This window comes from Amblyomma americanum, chromosome 4 (genome assembly GCF_052857255.1).
Source record: "Amblyomma americanum isolate KBUSLIRL-KWMA chromosome 4, ASM5285725v1, whole genome shotgun sequence".
Classification (NCBI taxonomy): Eukaryota; Metazoa; Arthropoda; class Arachnida; order Ixodida; family Ixodidae; genus Amblyomma; species Amblyomma americanum.
In genome coordinates, this window is record NC_135500.1 from 215,276,417 (window position 1) to 215,301,687 (window position 25,271).

A 25,271-nucleotide genomic window follows, 5' to 3' on the forward strand; every position below is an offset into this window, starting at 1 on the left:
AAGCTGCCCCTGCGCCATTAAAATTCGTCGTCATCATCATCGCTGTGCTAAAACTGTTTGTTACCGAACCCTAACAAGTTGTCTCATGTATGATCCCAACCTTCAGCCAAAAAAGGAAGGTTAGGTGGATGTGGTAAGAACCATGTGGCACCAGAAGTGTTATGTCGGGGTAGATACTGAATTCACTTGTTCGGTGGAAGGTGTCGTACGAATCACAACTGATGACGTATAAGTGAAGGCGCTAGTATGTATGAAGACTGCGAACCGAGGCAACATCTGTCAGCGCACTGCGAGTTCTGCAAACGCCAGCCAAGATTCGAGGAGATTAGTATAATAGAAACAGCTACGAATGCAGCACGCTCTCATGTTTTCCATGCGGTGTCAGCTAGACCACTGCGAAGCGTTACTGGTCAGTTCTTTAGATTTGAAATCATGGTGCACGCTTTCTGGAGATGTCTGTTGGTCATTTGAGCAGATCAAAAATTTCTAGATTTTCAGAGAGAAAGCAGTACTCCAGACGTACCAACCCCGAGCAAGAATCTTGTCATCTTGTCTTGCCTTGTGCTCCGAACCAACTCCAGCTTACCCGAGTTATTCGGGCAAGTTCGAAGGAGCGTTGCGCAAGCTGCAGCCAATGGGAGGAAGCTAGGGTAAGTTCGGAGGAGTGTTGCACCAGTTGTAGCCAATGGGAGGAAGCTATAGGGTATGTTCGGAGGAGTGTCGCATTAGTTGTAGCCAATGGGAGGAAGCTATAGGGTATGTTCGGAGGAGTGTCGCATTAGTTGTAGCCAATTGGAGGAAGCTATAGGGTATGTTCGGAGGAGTGTCGCACCAGTTGTAGCCAATGGGAGGAAGCTATAGGGTAAGTTCGGAGGAGTGTCGCACTAGTTGTAGCCAATGGGAGGAGCGCGTCGCGCCACCAGGTGACGTAACCTTGTAGCGTCATCACAACCTGCCCTGGCAGGTGGCAGTTAAATTAACGATTGGTCGCGAGAGGTCACTCGGGAAGAACAACATGGGTCGCACAATCCCTACCGCTGTCTGTGATAGAAACAGCCACCTGCCAGTGCAGTGGCACATCGCTTAACAGCTGCGCCACTGCGCTGGTAGTGCTATGAGGTCTTTCCGCGATCTTTGAATTTCAGTTAGATGATGGCCAATTCTGCCTGTATGGGCATTAACCCACTAAAGCTATCGCTTCATACCCTTAAGGCGGAGTTTAAATGCCCCTTCCAAATGAAGAATGAACACATACTTTCGAACGTGTACTGGGTTTATCCGCGTTAAACCCCAACCATTTTCTTTAAAAAGCCGCGTTCCGCGCATCACGTATAGTCTGAAAAAAAACCCGCAACCGAGAATGACCACAATATATCGCCCGTCGCCGGCTAGCTGCGAGGAAGCACGCGGTGCTCGCGCTCTGAACAGGAGGCATGCTAAAAACTCTGCAGAGCAACTGAGCCAAACCATCCGACATTTCCGGTATCCGTGACCTTGATTCAGAAGGTTACGCCATGCATAAGGCGTGCGCAGTCCTTGCCCTGAAGGTGCCGCCTGTACTCGTTGCAAGTGCGTATGCAAGAAGGAACCCGCGCCGGCAAGGAAGGGGCTATCTGCATTCAATGCTGCAAAAAACGAGACTTGGCACGGAGTCGTTTTACGTGATAATGAACATCACGGCTTGTTGATCACGCGCAAGTTTTCTTGGGAGAGGACGCGTCACTGATGTCTTCCAGTTCTGTGACGTAAGAGTCAAGCATCAGCGACGCACACGGAGGAGCAGCGGTCATACGACGATATATCTTTACAACCTTGGGACCCCGGTCATCAGAGCTGTCTTTGTTTCGCTAGTGCGCATGCGTGAGGTTGTCTAGGTGCATCTGAAGCTTCGTTGGGGAGGGGATTTTGGCGCTATCTTCAAAATCCCCTCCCCAACGAAGCGACAGTCAGATGCTATGACGTGTGCGAACGAGTCAGCAATACGCCGCTGGTCGGCAGTGTCGTCGCGATTGCTCGCCCGCAGTGCAAGTCGTCTAGAGCTCCGCTGGCGACCGGTTTGGGACAGTGTACTCGGCTTCGTCGACGCCCGCCGGCTCGGCTCTCTCTCAATCACCCGCCGGGTCGACCACGCAGAGACGCCGACTTCGCGCGCGTTCGCGCGCGTGCGTTCCCTGCTGCGCGATCATGCCGTGGTCTACGCCAGCGCCCAGTGCAGCGGTCGTGGCCGCGCTGGTCCTGGTTTCGCTGGCAGCCGCAGACGCCGCAAGAGGTGGGTGCCCAGGGCGACATCAGCACGCCTATCACGCACAGCTTGCTTTTGCTTCGTGCGCGCGCTCTCATATGACAACCCCGGTGACCAACGTCGTTAGACCTTCGAGCCTCTTCTAGGAACACATGAAAGTGCGAGTGCAGCAGCAGAATGTTTCCTCGTGCGTATATGCGCACCGAGAAAGAGGCATTTTTGTATGGGACAAAATAATAACGCTCTCTCCCTTTCTCTCGCCTCTTCTCCATAAAGCCGCGCCGCTTCATGGGCGAGCTGAACTCCGCGTTTCACAACTTGTGCGCAAAAGCATCGGAAGCACTATCCACGTTTGATCGCTGATTTAGAATCTTGTTTTTCTGATTCCGCCTCTTTTTGCCATTTAACCTCTGCTGTGAAATCATCAGCACGCTTTCACTTGTACACGATTACTCACACGTGTCACTGTACAAATATGGGTGGTTTTCAACTTCTCTGAAGACTACTTAGAACATCTTTGCTCATTACGAGAAACCGATTCGCATTAAATGTGGATGTGTTACAGAAAGTGACGTTTCTTTTAATATTGCTGTAAAACTTTGTCGGGTTATAAGTTGCCTCACCGGACATGCAGTGCACTGAATAGTTTTAGAGTTCGCGCAACAACTCGTCTTTCAGCCGCTTTTTCGCAACCCGACGCGGCCGCCGGAACGCCTGCGGAAGTTACATTTTTTACTGTTCATATAAATTACAAGAGAATGATTAAACATTGGCTAGAGCATAATAGGCAATTAGTGAGTCCCTATTCAAAAATATCCTGGAACAAGGCATTAACGCGGACTGATGACCCAAACTCAAAAGCGGTGCGTTAAAGGTGTTACGGCATTTTATCAGAATGAGTTAACGTTAAGTGGAACGTACTAAGTAGTTAATAACTCACTAATAAAAAAGACGTGCTAGAAAGACAAGCTCACGTGGGCAGATGACCCCTACTCAAAAGTGGTGGTTTAGAGATATTACAGCGTTTTATAAGAAATCTGTATTGAACCAAAATAACGCACCCTGCATACTGATACTAGCCATTTTCAAACAATGATTCGTAATCGCAATAAAAGTGAACCATCATGGAATTAGCCCAGTTTTATACCTGCTGTTAGAATCGCTGTGTAGAAGCAAATAGTTTAAATACGTGGGGATATTGATCAGGCAAGATAGTTAAGACAGCTCTTCGAAAAGAGAATATCTAGTTTTGTTTTCAATCGAGAAAAAAAAGCAACTGCTAAGATGACTCAATTTTGCTGTATGCCGCGGCATCCTGCAAGAGGCACAGAAGTGCACTGGTTTTGAGGATGTATTGTGTTAGTATTTCTCCGTCATCATTTTATTTTTGTGTGTGTGTGTGAAAATGGCTAACATTTACTGTCAATTTTATGGGGGGCGATCTGGGCAAATGTGCGGCCTGCCCGTGCCCCCTCCCCGCCACTAGTTTCGACTACTACAGGGTTTGTTCTGGTGCAGCGCCAGCGGTGGGATGGGTATGGCAGGGAATCATCGTCTGGGGCTGGGAACCCCATGGGAGGTGCAGCGACCAACTGTGATTGCCATTTGCGCCCGTGAGGTCCGATGCCTCGGCGGAGTTCTATACTCAGGTTGGACCCACGGAATACACACGGAAGGCATGAACAAATTGAAAAACGTTTTCAAATACATGCGACTTCCGTAGCTCCTCCTGCACGCGGGAGGCGTGCACGTCCGGAAACTGACGCCCCGGTTTCCGGTTACGGCGAAGCCATGCAGGTCCGTGCGGTGGGTTCTAGTAGCCGGACTCTAAACCGGGCGCCTCGGGGAAGTGGCCTTAGGTCAGCAGCATGGCCGCAAAGACCGTGGCGGGACGCCGAGGAAGGGGGTCGGAGTACGACCGAATGCAAAAACTGTCGATGTTGTGGAGTACCGGAGGAGTAGGCCCGGGTCATTTCACCCTTTGCCAAGTTCTTGGTATGTGGTCCCGTGAGCCCTGCCTTGAACACGGGTAGAATTATACAGTGGTGGAATTATACAGGCGGGATTAGCCTTACAGTGGCCTATCGTCAATTGCTTCGCCTGAGTCACTGATTTAAGAGATCGCGTCCCTACCACTGACCCTAAAGGCTGCAGTGTCCTCTAAAATACTTCAGTAGTGATCGTGACACTAATCGTTGCTCTTAGGGAGCCCTCAGGGTTCACGATGCGTTGTTGCCACTATACTGTGAAACTAGACGACACATTGAAGAGAGTCTCCTTGTGGCCCCCGGGAAACTCTCTTCACTGTGTCGTAGTGCACGAGGGGTAGTGTACAAAACTCCGTTGAAGTGTTGAAAGGTGTACATTGGGCAGTCGGGCCAATGTGTCAATGAGCGCCTAAGGGAGCACAATTTGTCCTTGCGGAACGGTACCGGTTCAGTCCTGCCGGCACACACAAACGAATGCGGAAAAGAAAGTGACGCAAAACAGAAAGCGAAAAAGAAATCAATGTGCGAGGCAAGGCCCCAAGGCACTAGCATCCTGTGTGCAGGAGCACTAACACGCTTGCGCGGGAACTGGAAGAAGCCTACCATATTAGGGACGGCGGTAGTTCATGTGTTAGTACGCCATCTGTGACATTGTATGACACACATTCTGCCTTTCTAGATAAATTAGATAAGAGGTGAGTCACCTGCGCCCTTCCTTTGTGCTTTTTCCGGTTTTTATGGCCTGCAAGTGGCATCTATGATAATCCCTTCCTTTTTTCGGTATAAATGTCATGTTCCTTTTCTGAACAAAACAGTTGAAAGTTGCGCTCCGTCCCGTCTTCTTTGTCCTTATTCTTTGCGTGTGCAAAAAACAATTTGAGAATGTACCAACCAGCCCCACAGCGCATATTACTGGATTATCAGTAGTGTTATGTATACAGTCGAGCCTACTTATAACGGCCGCAGCTATTGCGTACTCTCGCTTATTACGAACGAGGGCGGTGCTACCGTCAATATATGTATTAGGGCAATGCCACTGCGTGTCAGATACAGCGAACTCTTTTGGCTGCACAACTCGGTGACAGCGAAAGTGGAGGCGGCAGTCGAAGATCTGCGTTTCTTGCCGGAGTGGAGAGCGACGAGCGTCTCCTAACCGCTGTGTCGCCCCCCCCCCCCCCCCCTCCTCCTACAGAAATAACGCGGTGACCTATGAAAGCATAAACCGTAAATAATTAACAAATAAGAAATACGGGCCACATGGAATGCCGACAAAACTTTTTACCAGATGCGACCGTCGAAAACGTATGCTTTGAAAGCTTCGCGTTATAGCGGCTTCTGTGCAGGAGCATGGACGGCAGCGACCCCGTTTGTCATCGGGAGGACTCGCAAGGAGCAGTGCTTTGGAAGCTGCAATCTCGTGCGGTCTCGTACAAAGACCTGAATGACGTGACTTTTTTTTCTTTTTCTCGACGAGTGTGTCACTAAGAGTAAGTTCAGAGGGAGCATGGGAATTACAGGCTACAACCCTGCGTTGACGACGCTCCTTTGCTACCGAACGCGAAGAGCAAGACCAAACATTTGACGTCGTCTTGGCGGCGCGCCACCAGTGCATGCTGATAGCAATTGAGGTGCCTTGACGTTACAGTTCGAATTTTTCTACCCTCCGCCGTGGAATAAGATCCCGTGGATGGAACTGACTGCAGAGTGCATCGAGAACTGCTTCAGTAAGGCAGCGTTTGGGAACCCAGGAACGATGGAGGACGCTGTCGAACACCGCGTTGTCGGACGCGTGTGAATTTGTGACAACGCGTCGTTGATGCGTAGTTGCTCGACCCGATGTCGCGTGGGCATACTTCATTAGTGCGGATGGTGACGTCGACATCGGAAAGCCACACACTGAAGAACATAATAGTACGCGAAGCACGGGAACTCTCGCACTGCCAGGAATCTGATTAGGACAATGACTAAGATGCCAACCTATCACCTGCTACTGTGAGTGCTGCTACTGCGATCAGTAATAAGGTAGCAACGAAATCGGGATGGAGAATACGATTACGCTTGGGAGCTTGTAAAGCGCCGTGACAGCGTCTAGTTTGAATAAGCAGACGCGCAAAGAGGGCGTACATTGTGCGACATTGTGTGGAAACAACGTGGGAAGTCCACTGACTACGAACCTCGGACACAACGAACGCATTCCTTGTGGCCGTCAGGTTCATTATAAGCGGGCTCGACTGTAATAAACTTAAAGCAAAGCGAACAAGATGAGGGTGCAGGAACAGACGAACTCACGGGACGTACGCACAGCGCCCGTCTGTTCCTGTGTCCTCATCTTATTCATGCTGTTTTAAGAATGAACTGCCACCAACTCGTCCAAGTTTCTACACAGGCAGGCTGTGTACTAGTATGTAGTTTTTATTTTATCGTGGGGTTTATCGTCCGGAAGCCACACATCGGCTACGAAGGATGCAGTAGTGGATGCCTGCGTATTTATTCAGCACTGACATCGCACAGAACAGCAGCACCTTTTGCGTTTCGCATCCGTCGAAATACGGCTGCCGCGGCCGTGATTGAGCCCGCGACCCTGGAATTAGCAGCCGAACGCGAAAGCCAGTGAGCCACTGCGGCAGGCGTACTAGTGTGTACCATTGTGGGCAAAAGTAAGAGACCCCCCCCCCCCCCCCCCTCCAAGTTCTCGCCTGTGTCATTCTGCTTGGGGCCGCTACCTTACAAAACACTTCTGGAGTCGAGATGGGCCCACTAGTTGCGCCGGTCTCGACACCAGAAGTGCTTTGTCAGGTGGCGCCCCCATACAGAGTGGCACAGGTCAGACCATAAAGGTCGGGTCTCTTACTTCAGCTCACGATAGTACCTACGGTTTGTGCTTTATTTTACATCTTAAGCGGTTTTTTTATCCTCTCCCAAGTAAGGCCCCGCCAATACTTTAAACTTGCAGAACACTCATGGTTCATGGCGCTCTTCGTAGTGTCGTTATGATTGTAGTTCCTGCTGTGAGAAAAAGTAATTCAGTTTCGCAGCAGCGCGCCTCTTGGAGCACGTCACGCATCTAATTTGCTTGATCCAGCTGGTGTTCCGAATAACAAACTCCCCAAAACACCCGTCTCCAAAGCCGTGGCAACCCCAGCCAAAGGGAAACAAACATCTTTGCGAAGATACCTTACATGATTTCTATACAGCGAGCCCAAATTATGCCTTTACGGCAAGTGTGCGAAAAAAAAACAACTTTTGCCGACCTCTAAAAGACCACGAAGCCGATGCTCACCGCAGTTCAGCAGTAGAAAGCATCTATTCCGCTTTTTGCAGCCGGTGGTCCCGGAAGCGAGCGCCCTCATCATCTGTCCCTGTCAGTGAAGCCAAGGCCAGTCAACATGGAGGACTACAACTATTTGCTCCCAAACTATAAAGGACAACGAACCCGTCGTTCACCGCAGTTTGGCAGCAGCTCCCTCGGCAGCTTATTTGTTGATGAAGGTACGCATTTAACCTTCCTCTTCTCTTCAAGGACGTCCCAACATCACTAGCGGAAATATGTCACCCTAAATTGTGCGCCAACTGATCATGGTAAATGAAATCGCCTCACACAGCTCGCTCCAAAGGTCCAATCGAATGCTTTTTAAATGTACTTGTTTCATGGGTCCTTCCCCAAAGTGTTGGTCGACGAAACTTCTGCGTTCTGAATTGCGTATTTGGCGCCCTGACTGTTTCATGCTGCACATTACAGCAACTGTAGGAACTTTCTAGTGGGCGTGGCACATGGCGCAACTGTCGCGGTTCCGTGCTTCGTGTGCTCTTTTGGCAGAACCGAACCCGACCGCGGCGGCCGCGTTTCGATGGAGGCGAAACGCAAAGACGCCCGTGTGCTGTGCGATGTCAGTGCACGCTAAAGATCCCCGGGTGGTCGAAATTATTCTGGATCCCTCCACTACGGCACCTCTTTCTTCTTTCACTCCCTCCCTTATCCCTTCCCTTACGGCGCGGTTCAGGCGTCCGCCGAGATGTGAGACAGAAAAACCCCTGCAATCCCCTCTCTAGTCGCCAATATGTCATCGCGTCACACACACAAAAAAAGGCGTTGTCGACGGCGCGCAGTGAAGGAAATTGGTACAACATAAAAGAGGAAGCGCAAATGACGCGTAGACGGGAACAAGATCGTTTCCGTAATCCAGCAACGAGATTGACATGGCGCTAGTCATCGGGGAAGGAAATAAGACGACGACACTGATGGAAAAAAAAAAAAAGACGCACCGCAACGCGGTAGAAGAACGCGCCCTCAAAGAGAACAAAGGCAGCGGAACGCGAGGCGATCGAACAGCTGGGATGGCCGCAAGCTACACCATAGCCGCCAGCCGATAAATGCATACCCTCATCATCTTTGGCCATTGATAGATTGCCGACGACCACAAATCTTTGGAACGCATCATGCACCTGATCTGTTCTTTCGCCATTTTGTTCAAACATTAGCATTCGCCTACTCTTTGCTAGTCGTGAACTGCTGTCTAATGCATCCCCACTGTCGTCTTACTGCTGATACTTTGCGTTTTGGACAAAGCGCCGTAAGATCAGATAGAAAGATTTGTATTTAAAATGGAAGATAGAGCTCGGCCTGGTACTGGAAAGGGGGGGGGGGTGTAAAGAGAAGAAAGGTGGCTATGATGGAAGCCGACGGGTACAGGAGACGCGCGAATGTGTATGCAGACCGCGCAAAGTAGCCACGATTTGAGTCAGCGCTGCTTGGCATGCGTAAGAATGCCTGAAGCGCCTTGAGAGCTTGGAGAGCCTCTGTCCGTGTGGCCATTTGGCACCCTCCGACAAAGATCCGCTGCCGAAACGCTTGATTGAAGTTTATAGTTTATGGTGTATAGGGATTTAACGTGCCAAAACGTCTCAGCCTATGAGGGACGCTGTTGTGAAGGGCTCTGGAAATTTCGACAACACCTGGGTTTCTTTAATGTGCAGTAACAGCGCACAGTACATGGGTTTCTAGAATTTCGCCTCCATTGAAAAGGTCAGCACTTCTTCGTCGAGTGTGCGTTGAGCAAACCTAGATCACGCGGTCCACAGTTGTATGGGTGTGCCAGCCGATGCAGTTTGGAAAGTCCGCTCGTCTAATTTGTGGTAACGCAAGTGAGTATAACTAGCGTCAAGTGACAGCTTATGCAGAATGTTTGCGCGGTCGCGCCGACCGCCACGCAGACGTCTCAAAGTCAGGTTAAAATCCAAGAGATGAAAACGAAACTTTAAAGCCAATCGGTGATTTGTGGCATGTACAATTGAGAGCTATGAAGCATGGTCTGCGAGGGATGTCACAAGTTCACAAGAAAAGTTGTCGGACGCATGTGTATTTGTGGGAACTCATCGTCGATGCGCAATTTGCCCGACCTGATGACGCCTGGGGTGACGTGGTGGTGCGTATGTTGACGCCGACATCGGAAAGCCACACACTGACGAAAATAACAGTAGGCGAAGTACGAGAACTCTCGCGCTGCCAGGAATCTGATGAGGACGATGATGAGGAGGTCGACCTACCACCTGCTACCGAGAGCACCTGGCCAACTCCCCGCCGTCGGTATGTGCCATTAAGCCTGAGGACATCATCATCATCATCATCATCACCACCACCGAGAACGCTTCCACAGCGGTTAGTTACGTCGTGCCCCTAAACCAGCTTGTTGGTAGCAAGGGTAGCGGCAAGAAGTATGTGAATGCGCTGGAGAGTTTGGAAGCAGATGTGCATAAAATACTTACTGTCTGGCTTTGTAATTTTGTCTCTAACATGGGAAGTCCGCTTACTACGAACCTTGGATGCAACGAACGCAATCTGCGCGACCGTCAGGTTCGTTATAAGTGGGCTCGACTGTACTCCTACCATTTCACAGTTTTTGTTCTTATGCCGAGACCTGGTAATTGTACAGAATGTGTTAATGAGCTGACCCCACGCGAGGAAACACATTTGCGTCTGCTGTTACGCGGAAACCATGGTGGTGTTGTATTCAGTACTTCGCCGCCGTGGTACCCTTTAGTTTCACAGCAGAGCCGACACTTTTACCGGACACGATTCGCGCATTCGTTCTGTGCAAGTACTGCGCGGAATGGCTTCGCCAGAGCTGCCTTGCAACACAGCTGGCTCGCTTTAGGATTCCTGACGTACTACATTTAACAACGGCAGGCGCTGCTCAAAAAAAGCGATGATGCCAGATTCAGGAAAAAGAGTAAAAGAAATGCAAGTAACAAAGTTTCGGATTAGGCCCATTTTGGACGCTTAAGCTTCGCCTTTAAGAGTGAAACGCGACAGCGTGTTGCAGTGCTGTCAGGAAGTCCACGGAACGCCATCGCCCATTCGGCGCGACGCCTTTTCCGTTGGACAAATCGCTCGGAATCTCTACTAGAGACCTCTAAAAACAGCCCATCCGTCGCCCGAAGAAATCACGAACGGGCTGCAGTGACACTGCTCCCTGAATTGGCCGTTGTGCGTCGCCATTGTGATTGGGATTTTAAAGGAAAGGAAAGGCGCAGTAACTGTCCCACATATTGGTGGACATCTCAACCACGCCGTGAAGTAAGGGAGGAAGTTTGTATTGAAAGAGAAAGGACAGCAAGAGAGGCCGTAATTGAGGTCTGCGTCTCCGTTGACGTTGCATTCATTGGCCACAACAACACACAAACGCGTACATCACAAGCGCTCGGGCGGTAAGGGTTCCATGACATCGCAATGGTTGCCATGCGCACAAAACATGACGCACACAGGTCCGCCGTGGCCACTGCCTGCCCGCCTGTAGCCCGAAGAGGTCGCGAAGGGTTTCCCGGAGGGGCGAAACCGTCATGCTATCAACGGGCTCCGCGTTCGAACCAGTGGACGTCTTCAAAAGTTTCGTCTGGCGGTTGTTCAAATTCAAATCCACAACCCCTATGTGGTGTCAGTGCATGTTAAAGAACCCCGGGTCACCGGAATTACCGAAGCCCTCCACTACGGCGTCCCTCATAGCGTGAGTCACTTTCGACCGTTGAACTACATAAACCCAAACCCAAAGCGAACACGGTCACAACACTACCTATTGTACCTCAGCGCAAACTATTTTGCATTTACTTTCATCTCTACAACATAGATAGCGCCGGTTTGCTACAGCTCATGTCAGTGAATTGAAATGCTTTATAAGGTAGAACGCGATTGTTATCGTGCACCGTTTCAAAATTCGCATACCCATAATTACTCGTGTATTGTACAGTCATGTTTATTGTACCGTTTGAGGACTTTCCTCAATGTACGCCTCGCTATCGTTTGAAAGGCAGCATTTGCGAGGGAACGTAGCGTGCGCGGCAGAAATGTCAGACCACATGAGAAGCTTGCGGAACTTTGCGAAACACCCAGCGGATAGAGGTTGTCTGGTAGCTTACATTTATCGTAGCGATGTAAAAAGATAGCTTCTAAATGATGTAGCATACTTTCTCACACTGTCGTTTTTCAAAGCACTCGCCGACTGTTAGCAAACAGTCGACTCCGCGGGCACTCTGTGAAACGAGCAAAATATTTCCGAAAGTTCTACTTGCATGTGTTAATATGAGCCGCGCTCCGACCCCGTGCCCCCAGCAGGGAATCACCCCCACGTGCATGTGACGCACTGTTTTAAATATACGTCGCCTTCGAAATGACGTTCCACACGTTTGCAACCTGTTCCAGGATGAACTTAGTTATTCTTCACGAAGGGACGACATCGTAGGTGGACTGTGAAATCAAGAATTGCTGTGAAAACTTTTGCTTCCATGTGTTCCTATGGAGCTTAAGCCTACTTGCCACCTCTAGTCGAATCCGGTTGCCGCGAACCTCCTCTTTGTATGTAAACACGGCGTTGGTCTATACTCAACTATTCTTCCGTGGCACATGAACATAAGAAAGAAGTGACGTGTATGCCGTAAGCGATCGCCGTGCGCAATGGCTTGTGCGCTTTGAGCGTCTCATTGCGAGTTCCTGCGAGCGGTCTGTTCTATACGACTGTCCATACATTCTAGCGCGGCAGGCGTGTCGAGCAAGGCACCTGGTTCGGGTCGACGAGACCACCGACGGCACCTGCATGCCTGTGAACGAGTGCCTCGAGTCACTGAAGGACGTGGGAAGGCTCAAGTTCCCCATGTTCTGCGGCCTACGCGGTCTGCTGCCCATCGTGTGCTGCCCCAACAAGGACCCGCCTCCACCCCCGCCGGCGCCCCCTGGTGAGTTTATATTTCTTTGTTCTACTCTTTGCACGGGCATTCGCATTATAAAGGGGAGGTGTACATGAACAGGAATTGAAACGGCAAAAAAATTTAGGTGCGATCAATTGGAGAAGTCAAGTCAGAGAACTGGAGACTGGGAAGTAGGGGCTAACCACACGGGTGCAGTGCTCTTCAAGATTGCTCGGATCTCCGGAGGGTCAGCTGGGAGCATGCAAGAGAGACTACATTATGCGGTGGATAGTGCGCAAGAATACGCGAATAGTTGTGGACTGCAGTGCGCACCGAGCAAATCTGAATTACTGATATCTAGGAAGAAAGCGGAGACTCTGACCCTATTATAGTATTTGTGGGGGGCAGCGCAAATTCCAGAGATACCACTTCCGAAAATCTTAGGTCTCTTACTAGACAGCAGGGACAGCGACGGGGAAGTGATCAGGAGGTTGCAAGCAACAACTGAGAAAGTGGCGAGAATGGCTAGAAGAGCAGAAGAGCAAGGTTCCGGGCTAGTTGGTAATGCATTTAAAAGGAAGAAACAGCGCGGTGAAACACGGACACGCGAAGAAACGACAAGCACACGACCGCTGAGAATGGTTAAGCATATCAAACCACGAGAATGGTTAGTAGGATCTCAAACCACAAGCAAGGATTTAGAGGCAAATACACTATCAAGTTAATACAGGCTTTTACTGTGAGCAGGATGGCTTACATAGCACCATTTTTCAAATGGAAGAAAAGTGAGAACAAGTCGGACGTTATAACAAGCAAATCATATAAAAGAGCACTTGAGATCCCGGCCAACGCGGGAACAGAAAGGCTAGTAAACACACGCATCGACCACACTGTAGCCGGAATTATTGAAGGCCACTCGATTTTGCAGCGGATACCGATATCAGGAAGCATGACTGGAAGGGACGTACTTGATAGACTAGAGCTCTCATTCATTTGGTTTGGTTTGGTTTATTGGGGTTTAACGTCCCAAAGCGACTCAGGCTATGAGGGACGCCGTAGTGGAGGGCTCCGGAAATTTCTACCCCCTGGGGTTCTTTAACGTGCACTGACATCGCACAATACACGGTCCTCTAGAATTTCGCCTCCATCGAAATTCGACCGCCGCGGCCGGGATCGAACCAGCGTCTTTCGGGTCAGCAGCCGAGCTCTCATTCATTTGGTCTACGGGCTCGTGAGACTGAGGTTGTTGAGACTGAGACTGAGGTTGAGACTGAGAAATAGCCTCCGCAAGCCTCATTTTTGCACACAGTTCTTCGATAGGCTGTATATTTTTCACGCAGGCCTGCTGTTGTCTGAGTGAGTTTCTTCTTAGTCCTCTTCGTTTTTGCCGAGCTTTGATGAGCCTCCTTCTTCTCCTCTCCAAGTGGAGAGATGACAGTTGGCAGGTGGAGAAAGCAAATCCCCCTAAACACCACACGGTAAGTGGAGGCTTCACACAGGCGTCGCCGGTCAGTTTTCGCCTTCATGGTCCTCCTGATGCTCTCGCATTAAAAGAAAATCGCAGACGGTTGTAAATGCTAATCGCTTAACACGGCTTATTTCTGCGTAAAGCTGTTTGTGGCAAGAACGTCATCATGCTGTTTACATCACGATGTTCAAAGTTCACTGTGTATTTCGTAGGTACAAGCGAGGAAGAAGCGGCGCCATGATTTGAAATTATATATATATATATATATATATATATATATATATATATATATATATATATATATATATATATATATATATATATATATATATATATATATATATATATATATATATATATATATATATATGAAGGGAGCTAACAGTCACCGAAACCAAGGTGCATTGGGGAACGTTGCTTTTTTTAATGTGTTGTGCTTATCAGTGGGATAATATTACTTAGATTAATAAATCGCTTAAAGAAAACTACTTTTCAAAGCAGTCGAAAAAACAACCATGCCGCCGGTGGGATCCGAACCCACGACCTCCGAATGTCGCGTCCGGTGCTCTTACCAACTCAGCTACGGCGACGGCTGTCCAATCTGCTGCTCTCGTGGGGTATTTATGCTTATTTGGTGTACGCGAACCTTGAGAGTGTTCACCAACGCGCATATATATATATATATATATATATATATATATATATATATATATATATATATATATATATATATATATATATATATATATATATATATATATATATATATATATATATATATATATATATATATATATATATATATATATATGCGTGATTGGGAGACAGCTAAGAAAAGCTTTCTGCGCCTTGCCACCAGCACTGCCGCGCGCAGGCAGAAGACAGCTGAAAGAAATGTGAAAGCTTCGAAAGAAGAGACGCGCGTCGTAGCAATCGCATCGACGAACGATGGCTGCTTCATTTGCCCCGAGTCCGTCTGCCCCTTGCCCTGGATCAGCTGCCTTTATGCTGCTAAATGTGAGCGCTGTGCTCACGTCGTTGTCGTGAATGAAGGAAGGGGAAAGTACACAGGCGTGTCCATCGGGCCACTGCCTCGTGCAGACGACAGAAGTGAAATATATAGAAGAAACATTGACAGAATTGAAAGATATAGAAGAAACATTGACTACGGACTTTCCTCCCTGGACTCTAGCCTCTAAATATGGAACATTTTATGCCAGGAGCAGTTTATACCACAGGTTGCGCTACTGGAAGCTGCTCTAACCTGCTCAGCCGAGAAATGTTCACAGGACACACACATCTTTACCGACTTCACTTTACCGGCTCAACTTCCCAGCAGACCTCTACTGTGGCCTTTACGTGCCCTGAACAAGCCAAACGCCTTCCTATCGCCTGCAGCGGAAGACATCCTCCACAACAGCAGAGCTTCACCGCGTTAAAGAACCTGTCTCCTATATCCTTGGCCAAGCCCGGGTTGATGGGCGGTTTTCGCCGACTCCAAAGCAGCGCATACTGGGTCCAACCTGTCGAAAAAAAACAATCAGCAACCAGTTTCTCACGACATTTCATACATACATCACATGGATACTGCCGCAGCCATTATACATCATTTCAATGGATTCTAGCTCACTGTGGCATTCTAGCCAATGAAAAAGCAGATGCAGTAGACGCAAACTTCTGCAGCATCAGAATTGCAAGAGGGTTTTCTCCTACAAATCAGATGCGCCGAAACTTGCCACAAGACATGACCATGAAGAAAAGAATCGGCTGTGGAGCGCGCCGTCACACAATTACACAATTACTCATTTGGCCCATATTTCGAATCTACACTACCACCCAGTCTTTCACGCCATCTGCAAATTGTTTATCGTCGTCTCCGGCTGAACGCCGCAACTACAAACTTGCGGTACCGTTTAGGTGAGCAGTCCTCACTGCTACAACTGCAGCTCAATAGAAACAGTACAACATATTCTATTTGAATGCCCAGCGTATGCTGACTAGCGTGCGCACTATGAACATTGTATGTAGCCACTCATTCAAGTGCCTTTAGGAGTGGACTTAGGTTAGGTCTTTTAGCCTGCTTTACGCAGCAGAGACGTGCAATGAACTTCTTGATTGCTTATTCAGATGGCGTTTGTCCACTCGACAAGCTCTGATATCTCCATTAATCTCACCATTATGCACTCTTCATGTTGTCATACCCTTTTTAGGACACTGCATTTTGCCACTTAATATCTCGTAGCATTACTCGTTGTTGTCATCATCATCGTCACTACCGTGAATACGCCCACTGCAGGGCAAAGACCTCTCCCATGTCTCTCCAATTAACCCTTTCCTTTGCCAGCTGCATCCACCCTTTGCCTGCAAAATTCCTAATCTCATCCGTCCACCTACTTTTATGCCGCCCCTTGCTACGCTTGCCTTCTCTTGGAATTCACTCCGTTACTTTATGGACCAGCGGTTATCTTGCCTTCGTATTGCAGACCCTAACAAAGCCCATTTCTTCCTCTTGATTTAAACTAGGATCATTAACCTGCGTTTGTTCCGTCACCCACTCTGCGCGCTTCCGGTCTCGTTGATGTACGTCTGCCCAAATTACATTACATACTTCTTTAATAATTTGCATTATAATATGCGCGCCTTTCTCCTACCGTCTTTCTATCCCCAATTCTCTTCCCCACGCAGAGTAGCATGTGGGCGAATTTTTCATGCCGGCTAAAATCTCTGGTTTTCAATAAAGAGTTTCTCTCTTTCTTTCTCCTTCTTTGAATGACTCGGTGGCGGCAATAGCAACAAGCGTGCTCGGCTGTCGTCGAACAGAATGCCCGCCGCTCTCCGCCGTGCTCAGTTTAAAGCTGACAACGAACGGCGGCATTGAGCATAAGCAAAATAACCACAACAGTCTCGAACAACGTAGAATCGTTTCCGCGTGGGTGCGATCATGGGAGATAAATATGGTTGCATCGTGCGTCACAAACATAGTGATAAGTCCGCGTGCCGGCGGCATTCAGCATTAACAAATAAAAAATGCAAAGACTTGTGGCAATATAATATGATATGGGCCTGCCTGGCTAATTTGTTCTGTAGATTTAATACAACAGACAACTTGGGAAGGCTCGGACCTCGAGCCGGACAATGACGGAATCCTGGGCTGAGGACCTGACCACCTTCCCCTAACTTCCCCTCCCCCTTTTTCCTTAATAAACGCTTTCATCCTCATCATGATCAGCTAAGATTAAGAGTTCTTTTGCGACCTGCATGCAGCAACCCGGCCGCCGGCGCCGCCTACCCCGGATCAGTCTCAACCGGTGATCAGAGAACCGCCACCAGGTGAGGATGGCGTTCGTGCGCTTTTGCTTTCACTGCACGCTTGCGGGCACAATCTTTTCTGCGAGGAACGGAAGAATGTCAGCTTCGCGCATCGACAAAATTTGCTCGTATTTTGTTGATGTCAGATGATTTCATGGCGACTGAAACTTGCAGGCTGGCACATGTCAGCGTCCACTTGAATGCCGGCTAAGTATGTGGATGTGATTCCCATGACGGAGACTGTTGCGAGCATACAGGACAGCTGTGACAACTTTAGGTGTCGCAAATCAGGAAGCTTGCGAACGTAAACCGGCGCCGACATTTGTGCCGTAAGCCGTAACTACACTGTGCTGGCCACGGAGAATGCTGTCTGTCCGGGTCTGGGCCCTGAAGTATACAGGCTCTGTTAAAAGTAATCAGCATAATGGAAGACTTGCGGCGCTCCAGAAGACTAAAAGGTGTTGAAAGTTGAGGACGAAATTTGTCCTCACATTGCAGAGATTTCGGGCTTGTGTCTCCAATACACTGTTGAAAAGCAAACACTAAGGCCTGAAGGATTTTGACCAAGGCTATGCACATGTGGGTCAGGGAGGATTGGGGCTGTCGAGCGCGTGCCATCTCTCTTCATGGCGCCTGGATGGGCACGAGGCTATACGCGCATGTCGGAACGAGGGCAGGGCGAGGGTGTCTCACTACTCCCTATATATTTTTTTACTGCGGCGTGAAAAAACGAAGAAGTTCGGGAAAAGCGGAAATCCGGGAAGGGGTTCCCGTCACTTTTACGCTGCCCGATGACGAGGCAAAACACAGAGTGAAGACTGTAGACCAAAGAGATACGGATCCATATGGCCCACATGGGTGTTTATGGGCCCCTTAGCTTGTGCTTGTCTAGATCATGCTAACACATGTGACATTTCCGAGAGCGCCCGCTTGGCTGTGGCTCAGACCAGCGTGGATGGCCTGCTTTTTGGTAAACAGGTGGACATGACAGGTTTCAGCAAAGGCAATGAACGGCGACGGCGTTTACCCCGAAGGATGTTCAGTGAGCAGCTACCGCTTTAAGAGCTACCAGAGGGGTACAGAGAAAAAGAGTACCTCGTGATGATCTATAATTACGAGCGTTGGAGCGCACGCACTTGGTGTAGTGTGCATTCAATGCACACAGACAGGTTTTACCGCGTGACATTTCATCATAATCACAATGTATGGGTGCATTATTGCCTACTTTGTTTATAAGTGCGTTCTCTATGTAATAAGTGAATGAAGTTCTTGTTTCTTTTGCTGCCTATTCTGAGCTGTGCGACGGTTGCCTGGGCCTCGTCAGGCAGATGACATCTGCCTTTTGCCCCTGCGCCCGAGACCCTGTTGTCTGAATATCTGTCTATTATGTAAAGGGGGAGAACAGAAGTTCATCACGGTAGCAATAAATAAAACACATGTAAATATAAATAACAGGCACGCACAAAAAAACACAGTTGTCAATAAGAGGACATGGAAGAGGAGCTATTGACAAAAATAATCTCTTAACTGCTTGAATTTTGCGGATTCTATTTCAGTGAAATACGGTCAGAAAGTTATTTCCTCTGTGCTATTTTATTTAGATCACATTTTTTGCCTCTCAAAGGCTGTTAGAGGAAAGGGCAAAATTGAAGCGCAAAAATGCAGGAACATACAAATGCAGGCACAGGTAATTATATCTAGAACAAAATAAAGACACTACCTCCGCGAAAGAAGTCAGCATTTTGAATGCCAGGGTGACAATATATTGTAGGGAGATGTAGTCGAGGGTTTGACGGAACACCGTCTGGTCAGGAAGCATGGTGATGAGGAGTACTGGTCACTGGCCAAGGTCGATAAAGATGGAAATCTTGACGTTTCGGGAGCACTACGGACTGGCCAAGGTCAATAACGATGGAAATTTTGACGTTTAGGGAGCACTATGTCTCCCTTGTTCACTGTCATACTGGCCAAGGTCAATAACGATGGAAATTTTGACGTTTCGGGAGCACTATGTCTCCCTTGTTCACTATGACAGTGAACAAGGGAGACATAGTGCTCCCGAAACGTCAAAATTTCCATCGTTATTGACTTTGACCAGTCCGTAGTGCTCCCGAAACGTCAAGATTTCCATCGTTATTGACCTTGGCCAGTCCGTAGTGCTCCCGAAACGTCAAGATTTCCATCGTTATTGACCTTGACCAGTCCGTAGTGCTCCCGAAACGTCAAAATTTCCATCTTTATTGACCTTGGACAGTGACCAGTACTCCTCGTCATGTTGTAGGAAGCATTTACGAATAAAAATGGGAAGGGCGTAATATAAAATTGAGATACAAAGGCAGCCTCGTAAAAAAAATGTCTCAAAAGAAAGCAAGAACGGAGGAAGGAAAGAAAGTAAGAAAACGTATATTCACATCTTAATGCCCGTGGGTGTGTTGTCGACGGCGCTGCAGACGGGGCACCATGCACGGTCAGCGAGTCCGGACAGCCTGGCACGTGCGTTCCCCTGGACCGCTGCGCGCCGCTGCAGGAGCTGGTGCGCCAGAAGAAGTTCCCCCCGCTGTGCGACCTCAGAGATGGCGTCGCGCACGCCTGCTGCCCCCGCAACCAGCTGCAAGGGGTCGGGTCCACAGCCACGCCGAGGCCTCCGCTCGACAGAGTCATCAAGATCGAAGGGCTCAAGTACGAGAATGGGAAATGTACGTGCGCGCCAGGGACAGGGCTGCATTCTCGAATACTGGCAATTCTTATCTTCTGTTTTATCTTTACTGTCCGCTGAGCAGAGTGCACGTCCTGGCAATTTCAGATCTCGTCGCTTGAGCGAATGGCGAAGCAAGATTGCAGAACTGGTTGGGTTTTAACGTAGTTAAGCCGATTAGACATACGAATGCACGTCTTCATTCTTCGCCTGCTCTTTCTGGCATCTGCATGTGCACGCAACCGCGTTTCTCGCTCTTCATCTTCGCGCCCTCTCCCCACTCGACGGCAGCTGGCACGACGCGCTCCTCCCATTGGCTGCAGCTGGCGCGACGCTCCTCCGAACTTATCCGAGCATGCCCCATGCTCGGCCCTCCTTTTTTTTTTTTTGGCGTCCGCTGACACTGGTATTACTATGCCGCAAAAAGCTTCCCTTTACTTTACAAAGCCTATTTTTAAAAATTAGTGGCCGTCTTCCCTGAGACAGCCTTTTTAGCTGTTTGGTGCACTTATAAGCGGTACGCCTTTCATCAGGCTGTGCGATGTCAGTGCACGTTAAAGAACCCCAGGTGGTCGAAATTTCCAGAGCCCTTCACTACGGCGTCTCTCATAGCCTGAGTCGCTTGGGGACGTTAAACCCCATAAACGAAACTAAACCTTTCATGACGCGCAAAAAATTCCGGCGTAGTTACAGCTGCGGTACGAAACGAAGCGTTTTGACAGACGATCGTAGCGCGGGAAATTATGGTTCCATTTGTGTTGTCTGCGCCTCTTCTCAGCTCCCCGTGCTGTGCGTGTCAGTCCTCTGCCGATGGTCATCTTGGTATTCCTTCCCCCTCTGCCTTCACATCGTTCGTGACAGTCGTTCCAGCGGCGCTTCCTTCTCTGAATAACCTTGCTCGACGGCATGGTGTTTTTACTCGAGCCACCATAAGGAGTCTTTTTCCCTGTTAGCGTAATGGTTTGCAGCAGAACATTGAGGGCCGCCATGAGGAGCGCATCAAGCGGGAAGTCACACCTTAGTGCGCAGTATGGACTTGCCACGAGAGAGCTGTAGTTGAAGAGGTGTCACTCCTACACTCATCCTACGTCTACGGCTCAGCTAACGCAACAATTTCGGCTTGCTTCTCTCTTATCCACGCTTGATACACGCCCCCTCCATGCCTTCCATCTCCCCGCTTCACCGCCCTCTCTCTCTTCTAAAGCTGGACCTTGAAATGCCGTGAATATGTACTACGTTTTTGCTGCAGAACTTGGCAGCTGTATTCGCAGAATTAAACTAAACCATTTTCAGGCAGAAAATGACAGAGAAACGGTAGTATTTATTTGAGGTGACTGCGTGAGTTTCGATAACTACGCGTTGCTATGAGCATCCGGTTAGAATCGAGTGAATGCTTTCAGATTGCGGCAAGACACCTAACAAGCCTGGCCACATTGACTTCATACCAGTCGTGAAAGGTGGAAAGGACGCCCAGCTGGGAGAGTACCCTTTCATGGTAAGCTTCCGGTGCAGGTGAAGCTAAGCTGCTTTCAAAACCTCGTGAGTCACTTGCTTCACCTTGCTGAATTCACATTATTTACGTCACTTTGTGCAGATGAGTTCTGGAAAGTTGCAGTGCAAACAACGAAATTGTAGACGAGATTGCGGGGAAGGCACCCAAGACGGCTCTATATTCAGCGAGTTTTCGTCTTTTGCACGTTGAGTTAAATTCATTCCGTGAAAAATTTTTTTCCGACGGCTTTATTGATATCGATTAAGGAAGAAATTTGTGCGAGTTGGTACGTGTTCATTTTGGCGCACAGCGCACCAAAGACGGGAAGAAAGACGAAGGTAAGACACGAACAAGAGCTACCAACTGGGTTTAATGGTTTTTGAATGACGAAACACGTATATATAAGCTTTGCAAGAAATTATTACAACCAGAAAGTTATCTAAAAGACATGTGCACGAGGAAGTGCAGATATTCCAATTCCCTCTCAGACAATGCAACGGAAGGGCTGCTGATCAGCTGTTTATATCGATGAGCTCGATCTTTGCCCAATAAGTTACAATCAGCGGCGGTTACAGTGAGTGACGCGCGAAGTGTACCTTCTTCGTCGCTTTCGTTGCGCTATACTTCCAGCATGATATCTACGAGTCGAGTTTGCGGAAGACCATCGGGCACGCATAAGGTGATATTAACAGGCTGGTCGTTTCAAGCAAGAGTGAGCGTTTATGAATTTATGAATTATTATTTTCGGCGTGCAGCCTTTGAAGGATAGAGTTCGTCACTGTCGTAGTATACCAGAAAAAGTAGTGATAGTCAGAAGGGAGCTGGAAGAAGAGAAGTTAGAACGAACGAGTTTCTCGAAGTTCTTTATAGCGCTACAAAAACACAAGGACACAGGAAGAAGTACACAGGACGGGCGCTGACTCCAACTAACCTTTGGTGAGGCTTCCACAACCTGCATCTATACACAACGAAGGACCAGAGCGCATGCGGGTGAAATATTTCTGGTAAATTAGAAATATTTGTAGTCCTTCGTTGTGTATAAATGCAGGTTGTGGAAGCCTCACCAAAGGTTAGTTGGAGTCAGCGCTCGTCCTGTGTACTTCTTTCTGTGTCCTTGTGTTTTTGTAGCGCTATAAGGAACTTCGAGAAACTATGCTTCACCAACTAGCCCCACAACGTGTTTTGTTAAATAGAGCGAACGAGTTTTTCGGAGTTACTAAATATTGCCCTTCGACATATAAAATTGTATGTAAATTTTTATGGGCATAAACTTTCACGGAAAAATGGGCTTTAGACGTGTGTTCGAAGTGGTTGGAAGGCAAATAGCATTTTTCGTCAGTTGCATTAGCACGCGGTCAAAGATACTTTTTTTTATTCGTCTCTGTACGTTAGAGCAACACGTGACTGACAGGTGTCTGTGCGCCTGCAAATCACGATATCCAGCGATAAGATAACTAGGGACGCAGGCGAATCCCGAATAGGCCTAACGCATGGAGACTTGCTCTGTTTTTCAGGAATTCCTTGGACAGGTCGAACGTTTGTTGCTGGGCCGTGCAGTACAGCTACAGCAGAACTCCTGGCACTTCCAGGCTTGGAGGGGGAGCAGGAAAGTTGTTGTTCATCGCATATTTGGAGCGTTGGAGACGCTATGCAAGTTGCACTGAAGGATAGAAAAAAAAACCCAGTGGTGTGAGAAACTTTGAAGAGGGCGATACAAACGATTCTGTAAAGAATACCACAAGCGAAGCCGCCGCCGGGTCCGTTGCGTGTGCCTGTGTGCTTCCCACTGTCAGTGGAGCCGGGGAGTTCTTGGTACACAGTGCGAAAAAGCTGCAGCTTCGAATTTCGTTTCCCCCTCCTTTTGGAACGCGCGTTCTGGGTACTTCACGTCGTTTACCTGTCAGCCTTTACTCGGCGCCCAGCGAAACGACAGATAGGGAATTCCCTGCGTTCTCGGTAACGTTTCTGCCACTCGGTGGTCTCTGATCGCTTGCCTCGCGATTATGGATTTTCTTTCATTCTTCTCAAACGCAGTGGAGTCTTCGAAAATAAGCGATTTTTTTTTATTCTGGGGGTCGGCGTGCGGTACTTTGACTTGATGATGATGATGATGATGTCCTCAGAATTTGACTTCTAACCGGGGAATCCTTTTTTTTTTCATCTCGTAACTGCGTATACTAACAATGCAATCATGTTTAAGGGCTATTTTTGTCGGCAACAAGGCGATTGTCAGAAGAACAGGCAGAAAGTAAACAAAACATGCTGTCTCGCACATATCAACACTGCACTCATATTCTTCAAGTGTGGAGATACATTATAATCAGCAATCGTCAGTATTTCATCGTTGTCAAAGCATGCTTCTAGGAAGGAAGGGTGGTCACTTCAAGGGCCCGGACGTGTACTTGGAGAGAAGACGCTTCTGACGAGGCCTCGCAACCTTTTCATCCACGTCGTACGCGTTCACCAAATGGGCTGCCAGCGAATTTACTCGTGTAGAAAATGTCTCGGCGATGAGTAACTATACGATGGCGGTCAACTAATGAAGCGAATAATACTACCTTTGTGCAGGATATGGATGGAAACGTAGACGAAGATACTTTAAAGGATCTCCTAAACTAACTGAAATATATTGCTTCTCAGACACAAAGATAGCACACGTAAATCCGAACTTCTGATGAGAATAGATATTGAAAAACAGCCGAATGCTTACATTTTCCGCGCTTCCTTTTGACTGCAACATCAACATAAGTGGTGCGCTTTGTCCAAGGATCTGATATTTTCCAGGCAATGTCACGTACTTGACGCCGCTTTTAGTACATGACACAAAGACGCCCAACTTCGCTCAATTCGTTGATGTTTGTCGTACAGGTGGCGGTTTTTCGGGACGGCGTTAAGGTGCTCAATTTCTGGTGCGGAGGTACACTGATAGCCAGAAGGGTGGTACTGTCAGCGGCCCACTGCTACTACAACTCTTTGTAAGTACACTTCCATGCCACCCACGGTAGAGGCCTATTCGATGAATGAATTTTTACCAGTGAAGGCGCTACAGATTTGTTAAAATCATGACTCAAAGAATGGTAACTGTTAATTTTTATGTATTTGGTAGGGATATACGAAGTTTTTAAGCACGGAAATTTTAGTTCATATCATGATCTGGAGGTTGCTATTCATACCAGCGTATTTGGCGAAGAATACGGCCTGAAGTTCACAGCTACCTTGAAACATCTTCCTTTTCCCGTTAGCAGCTTGATATAAGCCATGTTGATAAAAAAGCCCTTCCAGGTGTGTCCTCAGAAAATAATTCCTCGAATGGAGCGGACAGTGAAAATGAATATTTTTTTTCCCTACACAGGATGCTGCAACTAACATGTGCCAGGCTTTACAACCGAACAACGCGCTCTAAGGAGATTCAACAATTGCAGAGTTATAGTTATTCGTCCTGCGAATGCAAGCAGAAGTGTAAAAGACCTAGTTTGCTAATTATAGATGATCAATTAGCTAATCTTTGTCTCTTTAAATTCAGCGCAAAATTTTAGGTGCAAAATTTGCTTGGAAAATTGAGACATCCGCGTTTCATTTAAGTGCTTTTCTTCAAAGTAAGTTTGGTGTGGTTTCTTTTTTTCGAGCTTAAAATAAAGGAAGTGAGTTTTAAAAGTTGTCGCGCGACTGGTCGCTCCTGCGTCGCAATGTTAACACCCTCAAAGCCGCTCCGAATGGAGGGACACGATTAAGCAAAACCCGCAACGAATGAACCGGTCACCGATGGTTCCGCGATGAGTGGACGCACTTTGCTAGATCATGGAAATGAAAATTGGTTTTTGGGGAAAGAAAATGGCGAAGTATCTGTCTCACATCTCGGCGGACACCTGAACCGCGCCTCCATCGAAACGCTGCCGCCGCGG

The 25,271-nt window shown here is 48.3% G+C and overlaps 1 protein-coding gene across 3 annotated transcripts in view; it reads left to right on the top strand.

The window, feature by feature from the left end:
- The window catches only part of LOC144129306 (clotting factor G beta subunit-like), a 42,186-nt gene that overhangs the window by 11,824 nt on the left and 5,091 nt on the right, over nt 1-25,271 (top strand). The window contains exons 1-7 of one of the 3 annotated variants that reach the window (XM_077663337.1): nt 2,048-2,269; nt 7,552-7,719; nt 12,253-12,453; nt 17,138-17,203; nt 19,633-19,878; nt 21,278-21,372; nt 24,238-24,344. In XM_077663337.1, coding sequence (XP_077519463.1) covers nt 2,185-2,269; nt 7,552-7,719; nt 12,253-12,453; nt 17,138-17,203; nt 19,633-19,878; nt 21,278-21,372; nt 24,238-24,344 — 968 coding nt within the window. In that variant the 5' untranslated portion in view covers nt 2,048-2,184. Of the gene's footprint in view, nt 1-2,047; nt 2,270-7,551; nt 7,720-12,252; nt 12,454-17,137; nt 17,204-19,632; nt 19,879-21,277; nt 21,373-24,237; nt 24,345-25,271 lie in introns of those variants that run through there. The other 2 variants (XM_077663338.1, XM_077663339.1) reach the window with 2 other exon arrangements.